The 20,698-nt window shown below is 35.8% G+C and overlaps 1 protein-coding gene across 3 annotated transcripts in view; it reads right to left on the bottom strand.

The window, feature by feature from the left end:
• Positions 1-20,698, bottom strand: part of LOC136029979 (uncharacterized) — a 152,900-nt gene that overhangs the window by 51,224 nt on the left and 80,978 nt on the right. For 2 of the 3 annotated variants that reach the window (XM_065708552.1, XM_065708551.1), the window contains one exon: positions 14,633-14,708. Coding sequence is in view for 1 of the 3 variants with exons in the window: in XM_065708551.1 (XP_065564623.1) it covers positions 14,633-14,708 (76 nt within the window). In the remaining 2 variants the exon portion in view is untranslated. Of the gene's footprint in view, positions 1-14,553; positions 14,709-20,698 lie in introns of all 3 variants that reach the window. The other variant, XM_065708553.1, reaches the window with a different exon arrangement.

Raw genomic sequence — 20,698 nt, 5'->3', positions numbered from 1 at the left:
TTTTACCCGACAAATCGTGTTATATTTTAATCCTTAACCCTAAAAGATTAATTAGCCCTTCTGCAAAAGGTTCAATGCCTGGATTTTGGTTCGGGGGAGGGTAAAAACATGTTAATGATTTGTTTATAAAAAACTTTTGTTACGTTTCTATGAATCGGACAAAATTTTGAGAGAGGGCATTAACCCCCTCCTCAAGGTACGGCCTTAAAAACATTACAATCGAATGAGCCCTTAATAAGCTTTTTTGCGACAAAGGGTTATACTAGTGTCAAGGAAAAAGAAATAAGTTTTTATAATCGTACCTATTTTTTTCTTTGTGAGTTAGTATTTAAATGGCTACTGTGTCTTCGCCTCCTTTTCAGTCCATGGGAGAATAATGTCCACTATTTATTTTGGATTTAATTCTTTATAAATACCGGTGAATCTTAACTAACTTTTATGACTTCATAAAAATTATCAAAATCGATATTTACAAGGTTTATAAAAATAAGCAGTAAGCAATTGCTTACCAGTGTTACAATTCCTAACAGACTTGCGATCATAGGGGAGTAACTTGTTTTAATTTATCTCTCATTTACTAGCTTTGGTCAGCAAATACTTTCATCTACTCAAGAATGGGAAGCTACTCTAGGTCAACTACTCAATGAAGGGGAATGGGAGTTTACCATGCTAATATGGGTTCAACATACCTTTAAGAAAATTTGACAAATGCGTGCCAAAAATAACTTTTTCAGGTATTTTACTTTTTTTTGAAAATTTTTACACCAGTCCCCCACCCCTATTCCCTAAGACTTGAACCAGTGTTTAGCTCGATGGCAGAAGCCCCAACATTTACGAAGACTCTCCACGAGTCCTCATTTGCATTATAAATCGGATCTTAAGATTGTGGATTTGAAGTTGAAATATTCGGACTTCCATCTGTACATGTTTAAAAAATTCCCAACGTCCACGAGTTAAAAGTTCATTTGTCATAAAGTTCATCTATTCATTTATCATATTATTAATTTATTTTAATAGCTTATATATATCTTGCAAACTAAATAACAGAGGAAAAACAGAATGAATTTGTTTATTTTGAGGGCATGGGACTAACAACACAAGTTTTACGGGAAATGACACATGCCGCCTTTCCAATTATCCGACTTTTTCTCTATTGAGTTTTACTTATTTCGCGACTTATATAATTATTTAAAATAGATTATTGTAAATTATATAATTATAATTATATAATTATAATTATATATATAATTATATATAATTATAATATAGATTATAATTATAAAATTCATTATTGTAAACAACCATTGTACTTTTGACAGGCTGAAATAATGCACAAAACAAATGTACGTCATTGATCAGTTGGGATGAGTAAAACAAAGCGCTTTTAAGACACGAGTTAATAATAGCCAGGAAAACAATTTTTTTTTTTGTGTGTGAGACTAAAAAAAACCGGGTTCAAACGACAACACGTTTAAACACGTTTGAATTCAACTGCCAAAAACCACATTCATTCTGTACTCCGCCCGTAAACTCTAGGCATCACAAAGAACAACAATAAAAAACAGGCTTTCATAGAATGAGGGACTAGGCAATCTTGGGAAGGTGAATCTAAGAAAAATACAAGGAGAAAAATTGTATGTGTCAAAGCAAGAGAAAAGGACAATAAAGTAGGTGGAATATGCGGGAATTTGTAAAAGATTCGAAATTTCGAGAGAAGCTTTCTATTTTCATACAGTGTTGTAAGCCTCATTCTTTACGCTAAAGTTAGACTCTGTCACAACTCTACTTTTTAAAACAATAAAAACTTTAGCGCAAAGAGTGAGGCGTCGAGGAGGGGACATCACCTTCATATACGAAATACTTTTTGTTCGTTTTAAGTTTTGATGTCTCTCCAGTTAAAACAACTTGTTTTTTTTATCAAATTTCTGAACGTTTTTTTCAATTAACTCAGGTTCGAATTTGGCTTACCGTACAAAAATACAAAATTACAAAAAAAACAAACAAAATTTGCATATTGGTTTTGGCAGATTTATTCCGAATATGAAGGGTTACCTCATCCTCAATACCTTGCTCTTTACGCTGTTAGTACTTTAAAAAAAAGCTTCCTATTGTAATTAAATGGTCCCCGTATTTCAGTAGAAACTCTTAAAAATTTGTACAAACAGTCAAACGTTAGCACAAAGAGCAAGGTATTGAGGGAGGGGGGGGGGCAATCCTTCAAATATGGAATAATTTCGGTTCGTTTTTCAAATAATACCGGTAAATCTTGCTATGAAATACTTGAAATACTTGCTATAAAATTTCCACTATGTCCTTCCCCTCGCGTAAAACCACCGTGGAAATTTCGTCCAACGTAAAATGTACCCCCCCCCCCGTCAATTTTTTTCCAGACAGTACCATCCTCGCTGAGAATGCCCCTTCCCTGTAAGATTCTTAGCGGACGGTTCAGCCTGAAAAATTTTGCTAAAAATTCTTTCATTTGAATAAGACTTTAATCTCTAATGAGCCTCTCCATCACTCTAAAAATACCCCCTTCCGCGGAAATTATTTCCCATAAATCAAAACACGTCGAAAAAACCCTGGATAACCCTCCCGGAACGTCTCCACGCAAAAATTTTACAAAGAGAATGTAAGCCAATTAAAAAGAATTCCGTATAGTAATTCAGTCAAATCCCCCCAGTGTAACCTCTCCACTTAAATATTCAGCCGCCGTTAATTTCCTTCCCCAAGAAAGATTCTCCCTGTAGAAACCCATTTCAAGCAAAGCCCCCCTCCCCCATAAAAATATCCGTATAATTCCCAATAGCAAATACTATACATAAACAATGGGCCAATTTCATAGCTTACAGGCCTCTCCCCACGGACTGTAGGGATTCATCTTACACCTAAAGCCATAATTATTTGGTCTTTCAACAATACTGAATAATATGACTACATAAGATTTTTGATCACATAATTTTGGGGAAAAATGGGCGAGGGATGGGGCCCAGTTACCCTCCACACGCAAAAATGGCACTGAAACTTTTAATCTCTGTTCGAATACACCTCCTTTCAATTTCCTAGGACCATTATTTCGGTACAATCACCCCTGAAAAAAAATAAGAAAAAAAAAGACGCATCCTTGATCTGTTTTCTGGCAAAAATAGCAAAATTCCACAATTTTGCAGATATGAGCCTGAAACTTCTACAGTAGGGTTCTCTGGTATACTGAAAATAATAGTGTGATTTTCATTGAGATTCCTCGAATTTTAGGGGATGTTTTCCCCATATTTACAAAACCAGGCAAATTTTCACTGGCTCGTAACTTTTGATGGGTAGCACTAAACTAGATGATCCGTATATATTTGGATTCAGCAGAATAAGCTGATTCTGTTTTTGATGTATCTATCGATATTAAAATTATGTTTTTAGATAGTCGGTTACTATTGAGCCGAGTCGCTCCTTACTTGTATTAAATAATAAAAAAAACAAGTTTTTTTAAACTGAAAGTAAGGAGCGACATTAAAACTTAAAACGAACAGAAATTACACCGTATATGAAAGAGGTTGTTCCTTCTTCAACGCCTCGCTCTTTGCGCTAAAGTTTGACTCATTCTCTCAACTCTATTTTTTAAAACAGTAAAAACTTCTTTCACCAAGCAGCAACGTTGCGGCTATTCCCGACGACGCAAGGGCCAATGCTATGTCATTTTTGGATCGAACTGATGACGTAAATTGGACATTCCTAATCTGGTCCTTTCTCTTTGAGCCACAAGCCTGGTTTTGCGTTGCTCTGGTGTTTCCTAAGGATAATTATTCACGCATTGCTTTTGTAATACAGCGATAACCCTTCTTTTTTACTATCTCTATCAGCCGCAAGCCTGGTTTCGCGTTGCGAACTTGACGTCATTTATATATTTTCATCCTTTTTCAGTTTTTTCCTTTTTTTTATTTTTTATTTCTTTGACGTCATATTGAATATGATGTCAGGTATAGTTCTTTTTTAGTTTTTTTTTTCATTTTCTTTAAGTTTTTTCTTTTTCTTTTTTTTAGTTTTTTCTTTTTTTAGTTTTTTCTTTTTTTTTAGTTTTTTCTTTTTTTTCATTTTTAGTTTTTTTTTTCTTTTTTAATTTTTTTTTAGTTTTTATGGCACTTGGTATTAACCAAGTGACATATAGCAATCGCAGATTCTGTCGGTCTGTCTGTCTGTCGGTCCTGGTTTTGCTACTTTAGGCACTTCCAGGTAAGCTAAGACGATAAAATTTGGCAGGCGTATAAAGGACTGCCCCAGATTAAATTAGAAATAGTTATTTTCCCGATTTGACCATCTGGGGGAAGTGGGGGGGGGGGGTTAATTCGGAAAAAATAGAAAAAATGAAGTATTTTTAATTTACGAACGGTTGATCATATCTTAATGAAATTTGATGTTTGGAAGGATATAGTGTCTCAGAGCTAATATTTTAAATCCCGACAGAATCTGGTGACATTGGGGGGGGGGTTAAGAGGGGGAAACCTAAATTCTTGGAAACACTTAGAGTGAAGGGATCGGGATGAAACTTGGTGGAAAAATTAAGCACAAGTCCTAGATACATGATTGACCTAACCGGAACGGATCCACTCTCTTTGGGGAAGTTTGGGGGGGGGGGGGTAATTCTAAAAATTAGAAAAAATGAAGTATTTTTAGCTTACGAACTGGTGATCGGATCTCAATGAAATTTGATATTTAGAAGGATATCGTGTCCCAAAGCTCTTTTTTTAAATCCCGACCGGATCTGGTGACATTGGGGGGAGTTTGGTGGGGAACCTAAAATCATGGAAAACGCTTGGATTGGAGGGATCGGGATGTAACTTGGTGGGAAAAATAAGCAGAAGTCTTAGATACGGGATTGACATAATTGGAACGGATCCACTCTATTGGGGGGGGGGGTCATTCTGAAAAATTAGAAAAAGTTAAATCGGATCTTGAAACTTCATACTTAGAAGGACCTCGTAACTAAGATCTCTTACTTTAAATCTCAACTGGATCCAGCGTCATTGGGGGGGGGGGCGGCAATCTTAGAAAATACTTAAAGAGGAGAGATCAGGATGAAACTGGATGGAAGAATAAAAACCTGTCTAAGATGCGTGACTGACATAACCGGACCGGATCTGCTCTCTTTGGTAGAGTTGGGGGAGGGGTATTCAGAAAAATGAGATATTTGTAACTTACAAAAGGGTCACCAGATCTTAATGAAATTTTATATTTAGAAGGATCTTGTGCTTTAAAGCTCTAATTTTAAATTCCGACCGGGTCCTGTGACATTGGGGAGAGTTGGAGGGGGAAACCAGAATTCTTGGAAAACGTGAAAATTGGGGTATTTTTATCTTACGATTATGTGATCGGATCTTAATGAAACTTGATATATATAGAAGGATCTTATGTCTCTGATGCTCCTTTTTCGACTCAAATTGGATCCGGGGACATAGGGGGCTGGAGGAGGGAAACAGAAATCTTGGAAAACGCTTAGAGTGAAAAAATCGGGATGAAACTTGATGGGAGGAAAAAGCACAAGTTCTAGATATGTGATTGACATGATTGCAACGGATCCGTTCTCTTTGGAGGAGCTGGGGGGGGGGGGTGATAATTTGGAAAAATTAGAAAACACGAGGTATTTTTAACTTAAGATCGGGTGACCGGATCTTAATGAAATTTGATATTTAGAAGGAATTCACGTCTCAGAGCTCTTATTTCAAATCCCGACCAGATCTGTTGACATCGGGGGGAGTTGGAGGGGGAAATCTTGGAAAACGCTTGGAGTGGAGGAATGGGGATGGAGCTTGGTGGATAGAATAAACAAATATCCTTGATACGTGATTGACGTAACCGTACTGGATTCGCTGTCTTTGGGGGACATGCTAGAGTTTGGTGCTTCTGGACATGCTAGAACGATGAAAATTGGTAGGCGTGTCAGGGAGCTGCACAAATTGACTTGATAAAGTCGTTTTCCCAAATTCGACCATCTGGGGGGCTAAGTGGAGAGGAAAAATTAGAAAAATGAGGTATTTATAACTTACGAGTGGGTGATCGGATCTTAATGAATTTTGATACTAAGAAGGACATCGCGTCTCAGAGCTATTATTTTAAATCCTGACCGGCATTAAGCCCCTGATTTTCCTTTTAAATCAATCTATTGATTCTTAGAATTTTTTAGAGCTCATACTATATGAGCTCTTGGCTCTTAGTTCTTTTTGCCTCGTCAGAAGTGCCATATGAGCTCTTAGCTCTTGTTTTTTTAGTTTTTCTTTTTTCTTTTTAGTTTTTTACCTAATTTGTTGTTTTTCTTTTTCTTTTTTTTTGTTTTTTACCTAATTTAGGTTTTTTTTAATTTTTTCTTTTTTATTTTTTTTTCTTTTTTAGTTTTTCTTCTGTTTTAGTTTTTTTCTTTTTTAACTTTTTTTTTGTTTTTTTTAGTTTTTTTTCTATTTTTATTTTTTTCGCTTAGTCTTTTTCTTTTTTTAGTTTTTTTGTTTTTCCTTTTCCTTAGTTTTTGTCTTTTTGTCTTTTTGTCTTTTTTATTTTTTATTTTTTCCTTTTTTTCTTTTTTTCTTTTTTTTAGTTTCGTTTCTTTTCTTTTTTTCTTTTTTTAGTTGCTTTCTTTTTTTAGTTTTTAGTTTTTTATTTTTATTTTTTGTTTTTTTTCCTTTTTTTAGTTTTTCTTTTAGTTTTTTTCTGTTTTTCAATTTTTTATAAAAGATAGTTTTTAATTCTTTTAAGTTTTTTAAGTTATTTTTTTTATATATTGACGTCATACTTCTTCCATAAAAAAAACTCGTAAACATACTCTCAAAATTAAAAAAAAACATAATCTTTCTAAAAAACATACTCCTGCATAAAAAAACGATCTAGATAGGTCAGGAGTCTGAGAAAATTCGTTAAGAGGCTTAATTTTGTTTTTACAAATGAAGTCAAATAGTATGTTAGTACATCATGTAAGCATTTGTTATGACATCATATATGGCGTCATATAAGCGTTTTCTTATATGATGTCATGCATAGCGTAAACAAGATTGTTGAGTTTCCAAAGCAACAGTTATTTATAAAATAATGTCTGTTGGAGGGCCCATAAAACAAAAATTTGCAGTTGCTATAAATGATGATTCTTTGGAACCAACACCTGAACTATCAAACGTGATGAGATGTGAAATTCGATAACCTGGACCATCAATTACGACAATACCAATACGGACAGTTAAAGCAAAGGCCATTGCTAAATTGAATGAAGTAATTAAAATCCAAAAACTTTTCAAAAACGAAAATGAAGAACAAAGACACGGGCGGTTAGGAAGACATGCGAAAACGACATTTAGAGCGTGTTAAAAATGAAAATGAAGAGCTAAGACACACGTGGTTAGAAAACATACGACACTGAGCAAGTGAGCGAGTCAAAAACAAAATGAAGATACAAACGGTTAGAAGAAAAGCGGCGGCGAGTCAAAAATGAAATGAAAAGAAAAGAAAAGACACACACAGTCCGAAGACATGCGGCACCGAGAATGTGAACAATTCAAAAAGGAAAATGAGAAGCAAATGGACACGCGGTTAGAAGGACAGCGATGGCGTGTCTGAAATGAAAATGAAGAGCAAAGACCCGTGGTTAGAAAACATGCGACGCCGAGTCTGTGAGCAAGTCAAAAATGAAAATGAAGAGCAAAGATCCACGAGGTTAGAAGACTTGCGACACCGAACATACGAGTGACTCAATGAAAATCAACCTGGACAGCGAGAATCAAAACGTGTCAAAATTGAAAATGATAGCGATAATAATTGGGTTTGAGATTTTGACATGGATAAGGTCATCAATGCCTAGCATACAACAAAGGTTCGGCGATATGTATTTCATAATGACGTAAGATAAGCCGAAGTAAAACGAACCAAACATATTGAAAATGATAGCGATGATGACTGAGTTTTGGATTTTGACATAAAAATGTACAAGTTATGTAAAATTATGGGACAGTTGGGAACACCGCATGATTTGCGGAAGGAGAGTTCTCTCCCCAAAGCCCATCCCCTCCAAAGGTTGAGGCTTGGCGCCATGGATCACCAGCTGAGCATTTCTTGTAACATATGGTTTAGCCTAAATACGTGATTCGCATCATGTAATACTTAACCCATTGGCAGTGTTTCGTCCATTTTCAAAGTTGACTTTGTTATCTGTTCCTCCATTAGATTCATCTCAAACTCCTTTTTTAACAATTAAAGAAAACAATGTTTCTTGGCAGTATATTCACTTTTGAAAGCCAAGAAATTTTGCAGAAGAATTAGCCAGGATTCTTACTCTCTTATGAACGAAGTAAATATTATATTATTTTCTTATAAAATACATAAATAATTTTTCTTTTTTTTGGAGGGGGGCTCTGGAGGTTTTAAATCTTCAGAGGAAGTGGCGAATCGTACTTGGAACCGTATCATATTGAGTTTTTTTTCAAAAACATTGTTGTTGTTTTTTTCTTCTGATCGACGAAAGAAACCATCAAATCGAACAGTTCGTGCCTTCGTGGTAACGAACCGTAAGTAAGGAGTGACCCAGCTCAATAGTAACCAAAACTCTAAAAGAAGGAATTTTGATACCAATAGATATATACCAAAAGCATTGGACTTTTGTGCTGATTTTAAATATATAAGTTTTATAAGGTTTAGTTGTACCCATCAAAGGTTACGAGCCTAGGAAAATTTCCTCGATTTTTGAAGAGGGGAGAAAGACACTCTGAAAGTCATAGAATCTTAATGAAAACCACACCATCAGATTCAGCGAATCCATGAACCATACTGTAGAGGTTTCAAGCTCCTATCTGAAAAAGTGTGGAATTCTGATTTTTTTTTTGGCAGAAGAACAATTACGGATGAGTGTTTATTTGTTTGTTTGTTTTCCCCAGGGGTGATCGTACCAACCCAGAGGGACTAGAACATTGAGAGAGAGCTCATTCTAGCAGAAATCAAAAGTTATAATGCTCTATTTTAAGTGACCAAAGACATTAGAGGGCAGCTAGGCCCCTCCCACACCACTTTTTCCCAAAATTGTCCGATCGAGATGCTGAAACTGCTATGTTATTGAGCATAGTTGAAAGGTCCATAGCTTTATCTTTGGATATAACATACCCCCCCCCCACAAGCCCCGGGGGAGAGGTCTTGTAAATTAAAAAAATCGCCCATTGTTTGCGCAGTCTTTGTTACTGGGAAGTATGTATACATTTTTGGGTGGGGTGGGACGAATTTTCTGCTAGGGGTTTTTCAAGGGGGAATTTTCCATTAGGAGGGAAGTTTTCAGGGGAAGAACTTGTCAGAGAAAATGCTTACACTGGGAGAATTTGCCTGAATTCCTATACAAAATTCTTTTTATATATCTTCCTTTCTCTTTTCCACCTCAATTTTACACGTGGATCTGTTAAGGGTAATTGTCCGGTATAGATTTTCACGGGATTGAAGTGTCTAGAGGATATTTACGTGGTAAGGGAGATTCCTCTGCGGAGCAAGGGTAAGATTTCCTGGCATTATTTAAAAACGTTCTGAAATTACATAAAAAAGTTTTTTCAACTGAAAGTAAGGAGCGACATTGAAACTCAAAACGAATAAAAATTATCACGTATATGAAGGGGGTTGCCCCTCTCACCTCGGTCTTTACGCTAAAATTTCTATTTTGTCCCAATTCTTTAAGAACAACTCCTGAAACACAAGGTTCGGTTAATTAGAAGCCTTAAAAAAAGTTGTTTTTTTTTATAAAGTAACAAAGGCCAACTATTATGGTTTTACATTTTTATTTCTTTATCTACAGAAAGGAGAAACAAAAAATTGTATATAAAGAAAAAAAAATCAAATGTTCTTTTTCTTTATACTGAAAAAACAACATTTTTCTCTTTTGGTTGAAAAAAAAAAAATCAAGACATTTTTTTCTTTTGGTCGAAAAAAAGAACTCAGGCATACGATATGACATTTTTTTTTTCAAAATAATCTTTGGTTATAAGTATTTTTCACAGAACGCCATTTTCAATGGCCGCTGGGCTATCATAGAAATCAGGGGGAATAATTTGTTAATCAACGACTTCTCATAGTCAAAAACACATCACATTGTACTAAACGTTTTCAGATTTATTTATAATCGGACGTCCACAAAAGAAGTCTTGCGTGCGCGCAGGGCCGTTCAAGGGGGAACGACGACCGGGAAAAGCTGCCCCAGGCTCCATGGCTGGGGGCGTGCCTCGGTTGGAGCTTCTGGGGCTTTTATATTTATGTTTCATTCGAGAAGAGGTGTCGTAATTATTTTCCCCCGGCACCAATAGCCTTGGGAATGGCCATGTACCAATACATCAGTCTCAATTAATATATAATCCATTCTGAGCAACGAAATATTTCAAAACGCTGAATCAATAAAATATAGAGAATGGAAAGAGAATATATTAGACCTAATCCCACTCCCTCTCCCACCCCTTCATCTTTTTTATTATTTGTGAATTAGTGATGAAGAGGTATTTGTATTTTCTTTCTCCTTTACATACCAGGGAGCCTTTGTATAGATCAGTGCATAATTTTGTGTTTCTTGATTTCAGTTATTTCATGAAAAATATGTCTTACATGATTTTGTTTCGTAAAACTGAAAAGAATGTTCCACTAGAATATATTACACCCTTTATTAACTTCGATTTTCAATTTGAAAAACAACTCTTTTAAATATTGCAAGCGTTGTCAAAACTTACGTTTAAATTTCTGTAATCAATGTAGAAGGGAATGACACTCCGTCAAAGACATGGGCAAAATATGAAAAGGTTTGTAATATTTCCGATACAAAAATGTCAGATACTACAAAGATTTCTTACAGAAACGCTGTCAAATGCGGCAGGCTGTCCTGGGGCAAAATACGCACATGATAGTTGAAACATGGAATTCTCAAAAGTTTAATATTTCTGCACTTTTGTGTGTATAATCAAGCATTGAGAAATTAAAATAACACACAGATTTGTTCGCTAAATCAAATCAGTTATAAGCCATGGCCGTGTCTAGGAGGGGGTTTGAAGCCCCCCAAGCTTTAGTACGATTTGCAAAACCGTAACAAAAATGCATATAAACAAATTTTTATGCGCCTTTTAAGTTTTTGCAACCCCTCCCGAAAAATAGCCCCTCCAAACAAGATCCTGGATACGGTCGTGCCACAGACCACCAAGACGAACAAATGAATTGGAAAAGGAAACAGAACAATAGACAAGACATAAAACCAAACATATCATCTATGAGCTAAATCGGAATAAAAAACAAAACAATGAAGCCCCTAGTTCACAAAATAAAATTCATAAGAAACTATAAACACATCTGATACTACTACTACTACTACTATAACTAACATCTCAATGCCGCACAAAGTCCCCTGAAGCCAACAAAGCGACGCACGCTCCTCCTCCGTCTCAATCTATTCCAAGACTCACTATTTATATCCTCCCAAAAATTTTCATGTCCACCAAATGTTTCCTTAAAACCCCCCTCCGATTCCATTAGGGGGCGACCTTCATTTCGTTTGACCCTAGACGGTAAGCTGAAAAGAAAATTTTTGACCATCGGTCACCTACTTCCACAGAACGTGTGCTAGCCCGATGTGCCATATAACCATGACTATATTGAAGCTTTGACGCTTCTTGGTCCAAGCGTTTTTGCTCCACCCTTTTAGCGAGATTTTCAGGGAAATTTTCAAAAATTCAGAAATTATTAATTAGCTTCTTAATAGAATTAAACCTCAACAAAATACATACATATATATTACATCAAAAATCAAGTCTACCAACTAAATCTTCTAGCTTGTCCATGAGGTTGTAAAGACAAGAGAGTCCAATAATAGAAGCACTATAAAGAACTCAACAGCATATTAGCCTTAGAATAGAACCTTGGTGCCCCTCTCGATACCATATGACTAAGGAACCCGTTCATACCAAAAGGAAACAAAATAAACATTGGGCCTTTCTAATACTTCTGGTTATTATCACCTGTCACAGCCCCGTTTAAGGTTAGACGAGATGAGAACACGCATAAGCCTATGGACAAACAAATAGATAGATAATAGAACAAACAAAGAAAAGATAGATAGATAAAACCAAAGAAAGTCGTGAAAAACAATGCGTCTATGGCAGGTAGGAAGGAAAAGATGAAAAATCATTCGGCTGTATACAACAAGAAGCCCTCAGCGCTAAGAAAGGAAGAATCTAAACCAAAACCACTAAAAAGGGAAGGAATCAAAGTAAAAAGAATTAAAAAAAACAATATACGCACTGAAAATGTGCATCCAGGCATTTTGTTCGGGTGGAGGGTGGTACAAAAACTTTACGAAAAGCAAACAATTTACTTATATATGCTTTTCCTACTTTATTACGAGTCAAAGATTTCGGGAGGGGGTTCAAACCCGGTAATACCCTTCGCTGAACACGGCCTTTACGAATTTGCGACTCCATTTTTTTCTTTTTCTTCTTTTATAATCAGCCTTGATTAAATTCATACCGTACCTTAATGCCGGAATGACCAGCTCGCCATTTTTGTGACTATCCCAGAGAAAATATCCACATGCAAGATGCGTACCTAGTTTCACAGTATGAAAAACAAATTTTCTTCATGTCTGTTTTTCCGTGTTACACTTCTTTATCTCCAGATAAAGCCCACCGTGAATAAGAATCATCAGACCCTCAAAGCTAGCATTATAAGTTGCATGAAACGTAAGATATGTCCCACTTCAGGCACAAAATTTACGATTCTCTACTAAGTTCATTTTTAGAGTCATACGAAATTAAGTCTCCCCGTTGGCATTTTTTCCACCGCTATACTTCTTCATCTCCAGAAAAAACACCTTAAACTTAGAATAATCAATCCGTTCAAACTAGAATTATAAAGCATGTAAAACGTAAAATACGCCCTTTCGTTATGGGCAGAAAAATAGTGGATTCTCTGGGTTCATTCTAAGAGCCATACGAAAAAAATTCTCCCACTGGCACGTTTTCTAACGTTAAACTTTCATTTCCAGAAAAAAATGCACCTGAAACTTAGAATTCTCAATCCCTCCAAACTAGAATTATAAAGTAAATAAAACGCAAAATCCCCTTTTCTTTTGGGCACCACAATTTGCGGATTCTGTACAAGTTCATTCTAAGAACCATGCGAAAACATATACAAAAAAAAATCTCCCGTTGGCTAATTTTCCAACGCTATACTTTATCTCCAGTACACCGTAAAATAAGAATGTTCAGTCTCTCAGGGTACCAACCTATTAACAAATGCTAGATATACCCTGTTGTTTTGGGCACAACAATTTGTGGATTCTCTACCAGGCTCATTGTGAGAGCTACTTGACTAGGTCAAAATCTTAATGGTGGCATGACTCACCACACCCTCTTTTAGACTACCCCTAACAAAATGTCAAAACACTAGTTGCGTACCGAGATTTCTAGCATAAAAACCTCCCGCTGGCCTGTTTACCGATTTCACATTTGTTTATCGTCAGAAAAGGTACACCATAAGCAAGAATCATCAGTCCCTCACAGCTAGCATATGGATATCAATTAAGTTTGCATTGGGAAGAGAACAATTTTATCGTTTGGCTTGGAATCAAATTTTTCGGCCGAGACGTAATGGCGCGGTAATACCATCATACGATTTGTGTTGACAAAAGTATAATTAGGTGAAAAAAGACAACAAACCACTACTTTGACAGTGTAAAGTGAATTATCAGTATCGAAGATGAATTATGATGAGCAAAAAAGTCCAAAAATTCTAAAATAAGGTGTTTAATTCTTTAATTAAACATATTTAAATATAGATAACAAGAAGCATGGATAAATTTAAATGTAATCCAATGATAGCATTTAAATTTTAAAAAAAGCATGAATGAAAAAAAAACGATTGAGACATAAATAAAAAATATCGAAATGACGAAAATTTCGCAGGAGCTCAGGCTCAGTCTCATGTAAGACGATGGGATGGGGGGAACAGATGGCTAGCGGACAGTTCTTTAAAATGTCTTAGCGTCCATTTTATTCAAAGGAAACTGGGTATTTTTTTTAATATGCGGAATACACTTAAAGAATATGTAATCTTTAACACACTTTAAACGTATAAAAAAACAAATAGGTGATGGGTAGCAGAAAATCATTGAAAGGAGGCCAGGGACCCTCTCCTTATTTTCCAAGATATGTTCGTTCAACGAAAGGCAAGCAGTGGCGTCACTACAGAGAAATATAGGTGGGGCAAGGTGTAACGTATTTGTTTAAATATATGGGTGGGATTGTGTCTCAATTTTTTCAATGAAAATACCATCACCACCACCGAAGACTGTCCTTTCGGCCAACCGTCTAGGGCTAAACAGAAAGCAGGTCGTCCTCATCTGGGTTGAAAGAGCGTCATAAAGAAAGATTTAAAGGAAATGGGAATTTCCTGGGAGGGTCTAAAGAGGGAGGCTTCGGGATGGAGTAGTATGCGTAGCTGTGTTGGCCTCAGGCGGCTTGGTGCTGAGTTATTAGTAGTAGACCTATGTACATCTAAATTACTGATTAAAAAAATCGGAAGCAATACCTCATATCGAAGTTCCAGCCCCAATATTCGAAAGATAATAAAAACGAAACTGAACAGTATAAAACAAATCCAAACTCACTATTTTGAAGATGTTGACAGCTCTTGTTCAATTCTTCGTCTGACTCTGTACCAGAATCTATATCAGATTTGATTTCCTAAATGAGAAAATATATGAAACTTTGCGCATGACCATAGCTCCCAAATCGCTGGCTCTGGGAACCAAGTACAAAAGAGAGAAAAAAAAGCGAAAATTAAAGTTTTATACGAGCAACGAAATCCAGAAAAAAGAAATGACTTCATCCTTTATTCAGGCTTCACAATTTAAAAATCTAACATGTGACGTAAAAGATTGTGAAAATATACCACAAAACTAAAAACTAAATCTCACGGCCATAAAACAATATAAATTACAAACTCTTTACGGATGGTCAGATCTAAACCATTATATCCAATATAGTTTAATTTTGACACTAAGTAAGTAATTGATGATATGTCAGCCCACAAAAGAGAAACAAGGAGGAAATCAACAGTGCGAGTGGGGTATTTAGTGCTTCCACTATCCTCAAAATTTTTCGGATTTCCCTTAATTTCTCCGGAAGAAAACTAATTTGAGTATAGTTAAGGTTTGATACGATTACCCTTCGCAAAAAAAAATAAATTAAAACACACCCTGTGACAATCATTTTAGGAGAAATACGTAATTCCGTATTTTTGGATATGAGACTGGTATCTTCCACTATGGTGCTCTCAGATATTTTGAATTTGACGATTAAAATTTTTACCAAGATAGCAACCCTTTGGGCATGCTTGATCAATTATGTATAAGTTTTTTTTCGCCTTCTGATGAAACCTAGAAACAGTACTGACTGCAATGGAAAACACTTCCTTGCCTTCAAGCTTTAAGCATAAAAAAAAAGAAAATGGAAATTATCTTGTAATGATCGGGAAGCAGCCGACTGATTGTAAAAGTACCAACGAGAAATACTGGCTTCATCTACCAATGTTATGGACATTTCGAATCAGAGCTTAGGTACCAATACAGTTATGAAAACTCGATTTACTTTTGGGATACACTGCGCGAAAGCGATGCCAGCGGCTGGAGACAGGAAACAGACAGCACAGCTTAGATAATCAATATTGGTATCTAAGCTGTGCATGCAACAAAACAAAACTGCATTCCCGCCTATGGGGTTGTAGTACGATCTACGCGTCGGAGCGCGGGCTTGGAGGAGGCACCAAGTTCAGAGCTCTGAACCAAAAGCTTCTCATGGGCAAGATAGGAGTTTTCATAACTGTATATTGGTATCTAAGCTGTGCTTCGAATATAGGAAGATAGGGTATCTAAATCATAGCTAGTTTTTAGCAGGAATCTGCTTTGATTCTAAACATCCGTATTTTGAAGAAAAAACCGTAACAATTACCATTCAAAATTATGGCACTAACATTTTCATTAATGAATGTAATCCCTAATTCCCATCCACCTCATTAAAACTGACATTAGTAGGTATTACCTTCGAAAATGAGATTTCTTATGGATTCAAGCAGAATGAAAGCTGGCAGTAGTGTGGACACAAAAATCAACAGCACCAGAAGTATTTGGCGTTTCTTGGCAATTTTCCAATGAGATAATAAGACACAATTAGTGTCATTAGTATAATTGCCGAAATTAGTGTAGTAACAAGTTTCTGATCTCAGTTTCTTGAAGAAACTGCAGAGATTGAAAAAAATGCTGAGAAACACCAAACACGAGATGGCGTTGGCGTAATTATATACATTAGCAGCTGTTTCCACTCTTAAAAGTTGTCCATATTTTTTGGATTCACGCACAACAACATGTTTCTGATCTTGGAAAACTCCCATGGACTTTAAAACACAAAAGATTTCAAGTAAGCTGAACCTGAACATTTAATACCATCTGCAGAAATATATTCGTTATTACTAAAGATGACATAACGAGAAAACGCCTCACTAATAAGGTTGCCATCTGTAGCACCAAAGTGCTATTTTAGCACTATTTTCTTATGCGTAGCACATCACAGTAGCACGTGCTCGAGGTTGCTAAAATAATATGAGTGTTATTTTAGCATTATTTTTAGCACTATTACAGCCAATTTTGAATATAGTACCGAAAATCGCTGTGTACCACGCAAATTTAGGCAATTGTAGCCCTTTAGGAACTGATCGTTGTGGCAATCCTACCCACTAGTAGTTTATCAAGGCGCTAAAGCAGGCACGAAGGAAAAAAAGGGAAAAACATAGGATTTACATATGTTTTACGAAGGGGATATACTACACGTGCCCAAAGTATTTCCCCTCCTACCTCAACGTTAGCAACTTCAAAAAAGATAGATTTTAGCTAAGGTCACTCAAAAGATGTAATGTACCAAAATAAATAAAAAAAAATTCTTCGGAAGAATTAAAAAAATGCGTTCTTTTTTTATTTTTGTGAATGGTTACACAACTTTCCGTTTTCTAGTCATTTCTATCAGTGCGAAAAGGGATATTTTGGAGAAAATTTGAAAACTAAAACGCTAGATTTTGGAAAATATTAGTCCGAATAATACGTCCATTTTCTTCTAATCTAGACAAGTGAGAAATAAGAATATTTGGGAAAATAAAAACAGTTCTACCTATCTTAAGAGCCAAAAAGAACACCGAAAAAAACAGTGCGAAAACCGGACATTTTGGAAAACAAAAGCGCAAGATTTTGGGATATAATATTTTGTTCTAGTATTCTATTTTTTGAGAATAATAACTTCCATTTTCTTTTCATTTCCATAGGCAAGAAAGGAAACTATTTTGGAAAATAAAACAGTTCTAACTATCTTGAGAACCAAAAAGAACGCCAAAAAAATTAGCCAATTCATAGAACCTGTGATTAAATGCAGACTGCAAACCTCAAGGGGCACCCACTTTGAGAAATCACGTGCACCCAATGGCGCGTGCCAACCGTAATGGAAGAGTACCTAGTGCGGCTGAGACTCTACTAAGCGTGGCAAAATGGCCGGCACAGTTAGTGTTCTGAGATATACACCAGGTGGCGGCAAGTGGGCACCCCCTCGGACAAAACGTTTATCACCACCCTTAGAGGTACTGCAGTCATTTTTTCCCAATAGCATGCTATATAAAGATCGATCAGTTGCTCCGTTATTAAAAATGTAAAACAAGGTCGGAATAAATTAGTCACAAATTTCAATTCAAATTGCGGGATAGTCGATGTAGCACTGTCGTTAGCTAAATATGGGAGGATTCGGTATTAAAGTGAACAAATCTCTTTTTTACATTTTAAATTGCCATACCTGAATATTTTTTCACTGTTATGCCTAAAGATTGTATCTGACATTTTCAAATAACCACTAAGAAGCGTTTTCTGACTTCCATTCATAGGAACGAATGACAGAACAATGAATGTCCAACCATACTTCAATCCTACTGATTCAAATTATCCTGCTAATCCTCCCTTTGAGGACATCTTGGAAAACAGTTTTTGGGATTTAACTTAGATATGTGAACTCATTAGGAGTTTCAGAAACTTATATCAAAGGGGTAATAAATATTAAATTAGGTGATATAGAATTTACTTACTCAGACTGGAATGATGGGATACATAGACATGGAGTAGGGCTCACGATGAATACGGAAGCTGCAAGTCTTGTAGGTATGAATGGGAGAACGCTAGTTGCTCATTTTATTATTAAAAAGTGCAGCGTTTCGGTTATAGTAGTGTGTGCCCCTGTAGAACCGAATGACGGAGATAGTAGTGACTCAGATGAATTTAATTTGCACTTACAGAAGAAATAGACGGGGTCCCAGGTAGAAACAGCATATTTTATTAGAAGATTTTTCGGTAGAAATAGAGATAAATGGGATCCCAGCTAAGGTAAATTTGGTGTACGAGAAGAAAACAGTAATGGCTACGGACTGCTGCCATTTTGCAGGAATAACAAGTTAATTAAAACCAATACAGTATTTGGACATAAAATGGCACATACGTTAACATGGTATTAGCATAATGGTGAGACAGCTAACTTCATAGATTATGTTATTGTAAACCGAAGACTGGCAGGATCAATACAAGATACGAGGGTATATCGGAGTACTGATATTGATGTTAAAAAGAAAACCATCATCTAGTAGTGTCTAGGGTTAGTTTAAAACTGCAATTTAGGAAGGGCAACCACCTTCCAGAGAGTTATGACTTTGGTAGACTCCAAGACGAGAATTAAAGAGAAACTTCCAAGGAACAGTTGAATACTAAACTGAAGATTTTAAAATTTGACTATGAGGAAGATGGATGGAATAATTTTAGGAAAATAATTTATTAAGTTGCTGATGGTTTCTTAGGGAAGAAAGTTAAAAACGCAGCAAGGAATATCAGTGAAAATGCTTTATGTTTAACAGAGATGAGAGGAGACATGTACAAGAACTATCTGAGTGATAGATCATACGAAAATTAGAGAAATGTAGAGAAAGTAGAAAAAGCATAAAAATATGAACTAATGAGGTGTGAAATGGAAGCTATGAACAGAATTGCCGAAGATCTGCAAGATGAAGCTAGACGGTATAATAGTAAAATATTGTACTGGTATGTTAATAAATTGAGAAGGAGCACTCAATCTGGACTTGTCCCAGTTAAAGATAGGAACGGAGCCACATTTAGTGGTAAGAAAAAGAGTTAAAGAGAGATGGGCACAGTATTTTGAGAATTTACTAGTGCTAAACGGTTACATATAACAAGAAAAGATATAGAGGAGTATGAGAAAGTTTATGACACCTTGGATGTGAATGAAGATTTATTTTCGCAGGAAGAATTAGTGAGAGTACTATAAGGACTAAAAAATAACAAGAACACAGGTGCAGATAGTGGAGTAAATAAGGTTTCTAAATATGGTGGTTATGAGGTTAGAAATAAGGTGCTGAAGATTATGAACATGATTTTTGAAAAAAGGGAGGAACCTAGCGATTTTATGAAAACCCTAATTAAACTCTTCCATAAGAAAGGTGATAAGAGTGAGTGTTGTAATTATAGAGGCATTAGGGTGATTTTTGTAGGTACCAAATTACTTAGTGTGATGACACTTTTTAGACTTAAAGATTGAACCAAGATTTAAGAGAAGAACAGTGCGGTTTTAGGAAGGGTAAAGCGTGCTGACCAAACGTCCACTCTTAAAAACATAATTGAAAAGGGCATGAGCCACCAAATATCTCCCAACCCTCATAAAAATACCAAAACCATTCAATTTTCGCGTTTCATCTATAATTTTCCTCATAATTACCCGTTTTCTTGTTTTTTCTCGGGATTATACCCTCCAAATCTTCCCAAGAAAAATACTGCTTAAGTGCTTTACACAGAGGGACACCTACCTTATCTTGCCTACGTTTTCAGTGTTTACCAAAAGTCGTCAGATTTTTCAGAGCAACTTGGTCTACAATTCCTTACTGGTCTAATGCAGATACCGTAAAATAAGTTGTTCGATTTCAAACAACTTTGTCAGCAAATGCCTTAAAACTTGCTTCTTGTTTTGACTTGGTTCATTTTGATATCAAACCCGCTATTTCAGGGTATCACTTATTGGGAGGGAATCCCTATATATTTCGAAATATAACTTTTCTAGGAGTATTTTCGGTGAAAAGTTTTTGAGGGGATTTTCAAAGAAAAAGTGACAAAATCTAGATTTTAGAATACCCCCCCCCCCCTGTATTTCCATAAATTGACGCCGCTACTCTGTTTCATCTCTGCCCTCAATTGCTTCGTCTAAAACCACTCATGTGACCCCTTTGCCTTAATTCAACTAGCAATTAAAGGGGGTTATAATCATAAGACTTTTTATCTTCAATGGTGGAATAGTAAGCTATAGCATTCACTAATCAAAATCTCAATACTGTAGTCTTTTGTATTTTCAAAATGCAGCCTATTCCAGCTGAATATCTTTCTCTTTTCTGAAAAAAAAATGTAATCTTTGATACAGAGCTTTTAGGAAGACGCCAGTGAATGTTACTTTGACAAGAAACAGTATAAATATTCTTAATACCCAAAACAATGGAAAAAAAAGAATTTCTTTCCCTAGATTTTGAAAAATACCCTTTCTTGGATCTTTTTTTTATTAAAAACTGCCTTTTTTGGTAGTTTTATTGAAAAACTTGC

This window comes from Artemia franciscana, chromosome 8, assembly GCF_032884065.1.
Source record: "Artemia franciscana chromosome 8, ASM3288406v1, whole genome shotgun sequence".
Classification (NCBI taxonomy): Eukaryota; Metazoa; Arthropoda; class Branchiopoda; order Anostraca; family Artemiidae; genus Artemia; species Artemia franciscana.
Note: the sequence above shows the minus strand (reverse complement) of the source record. Positions and strands in the feature narration are given on the sequence as shown.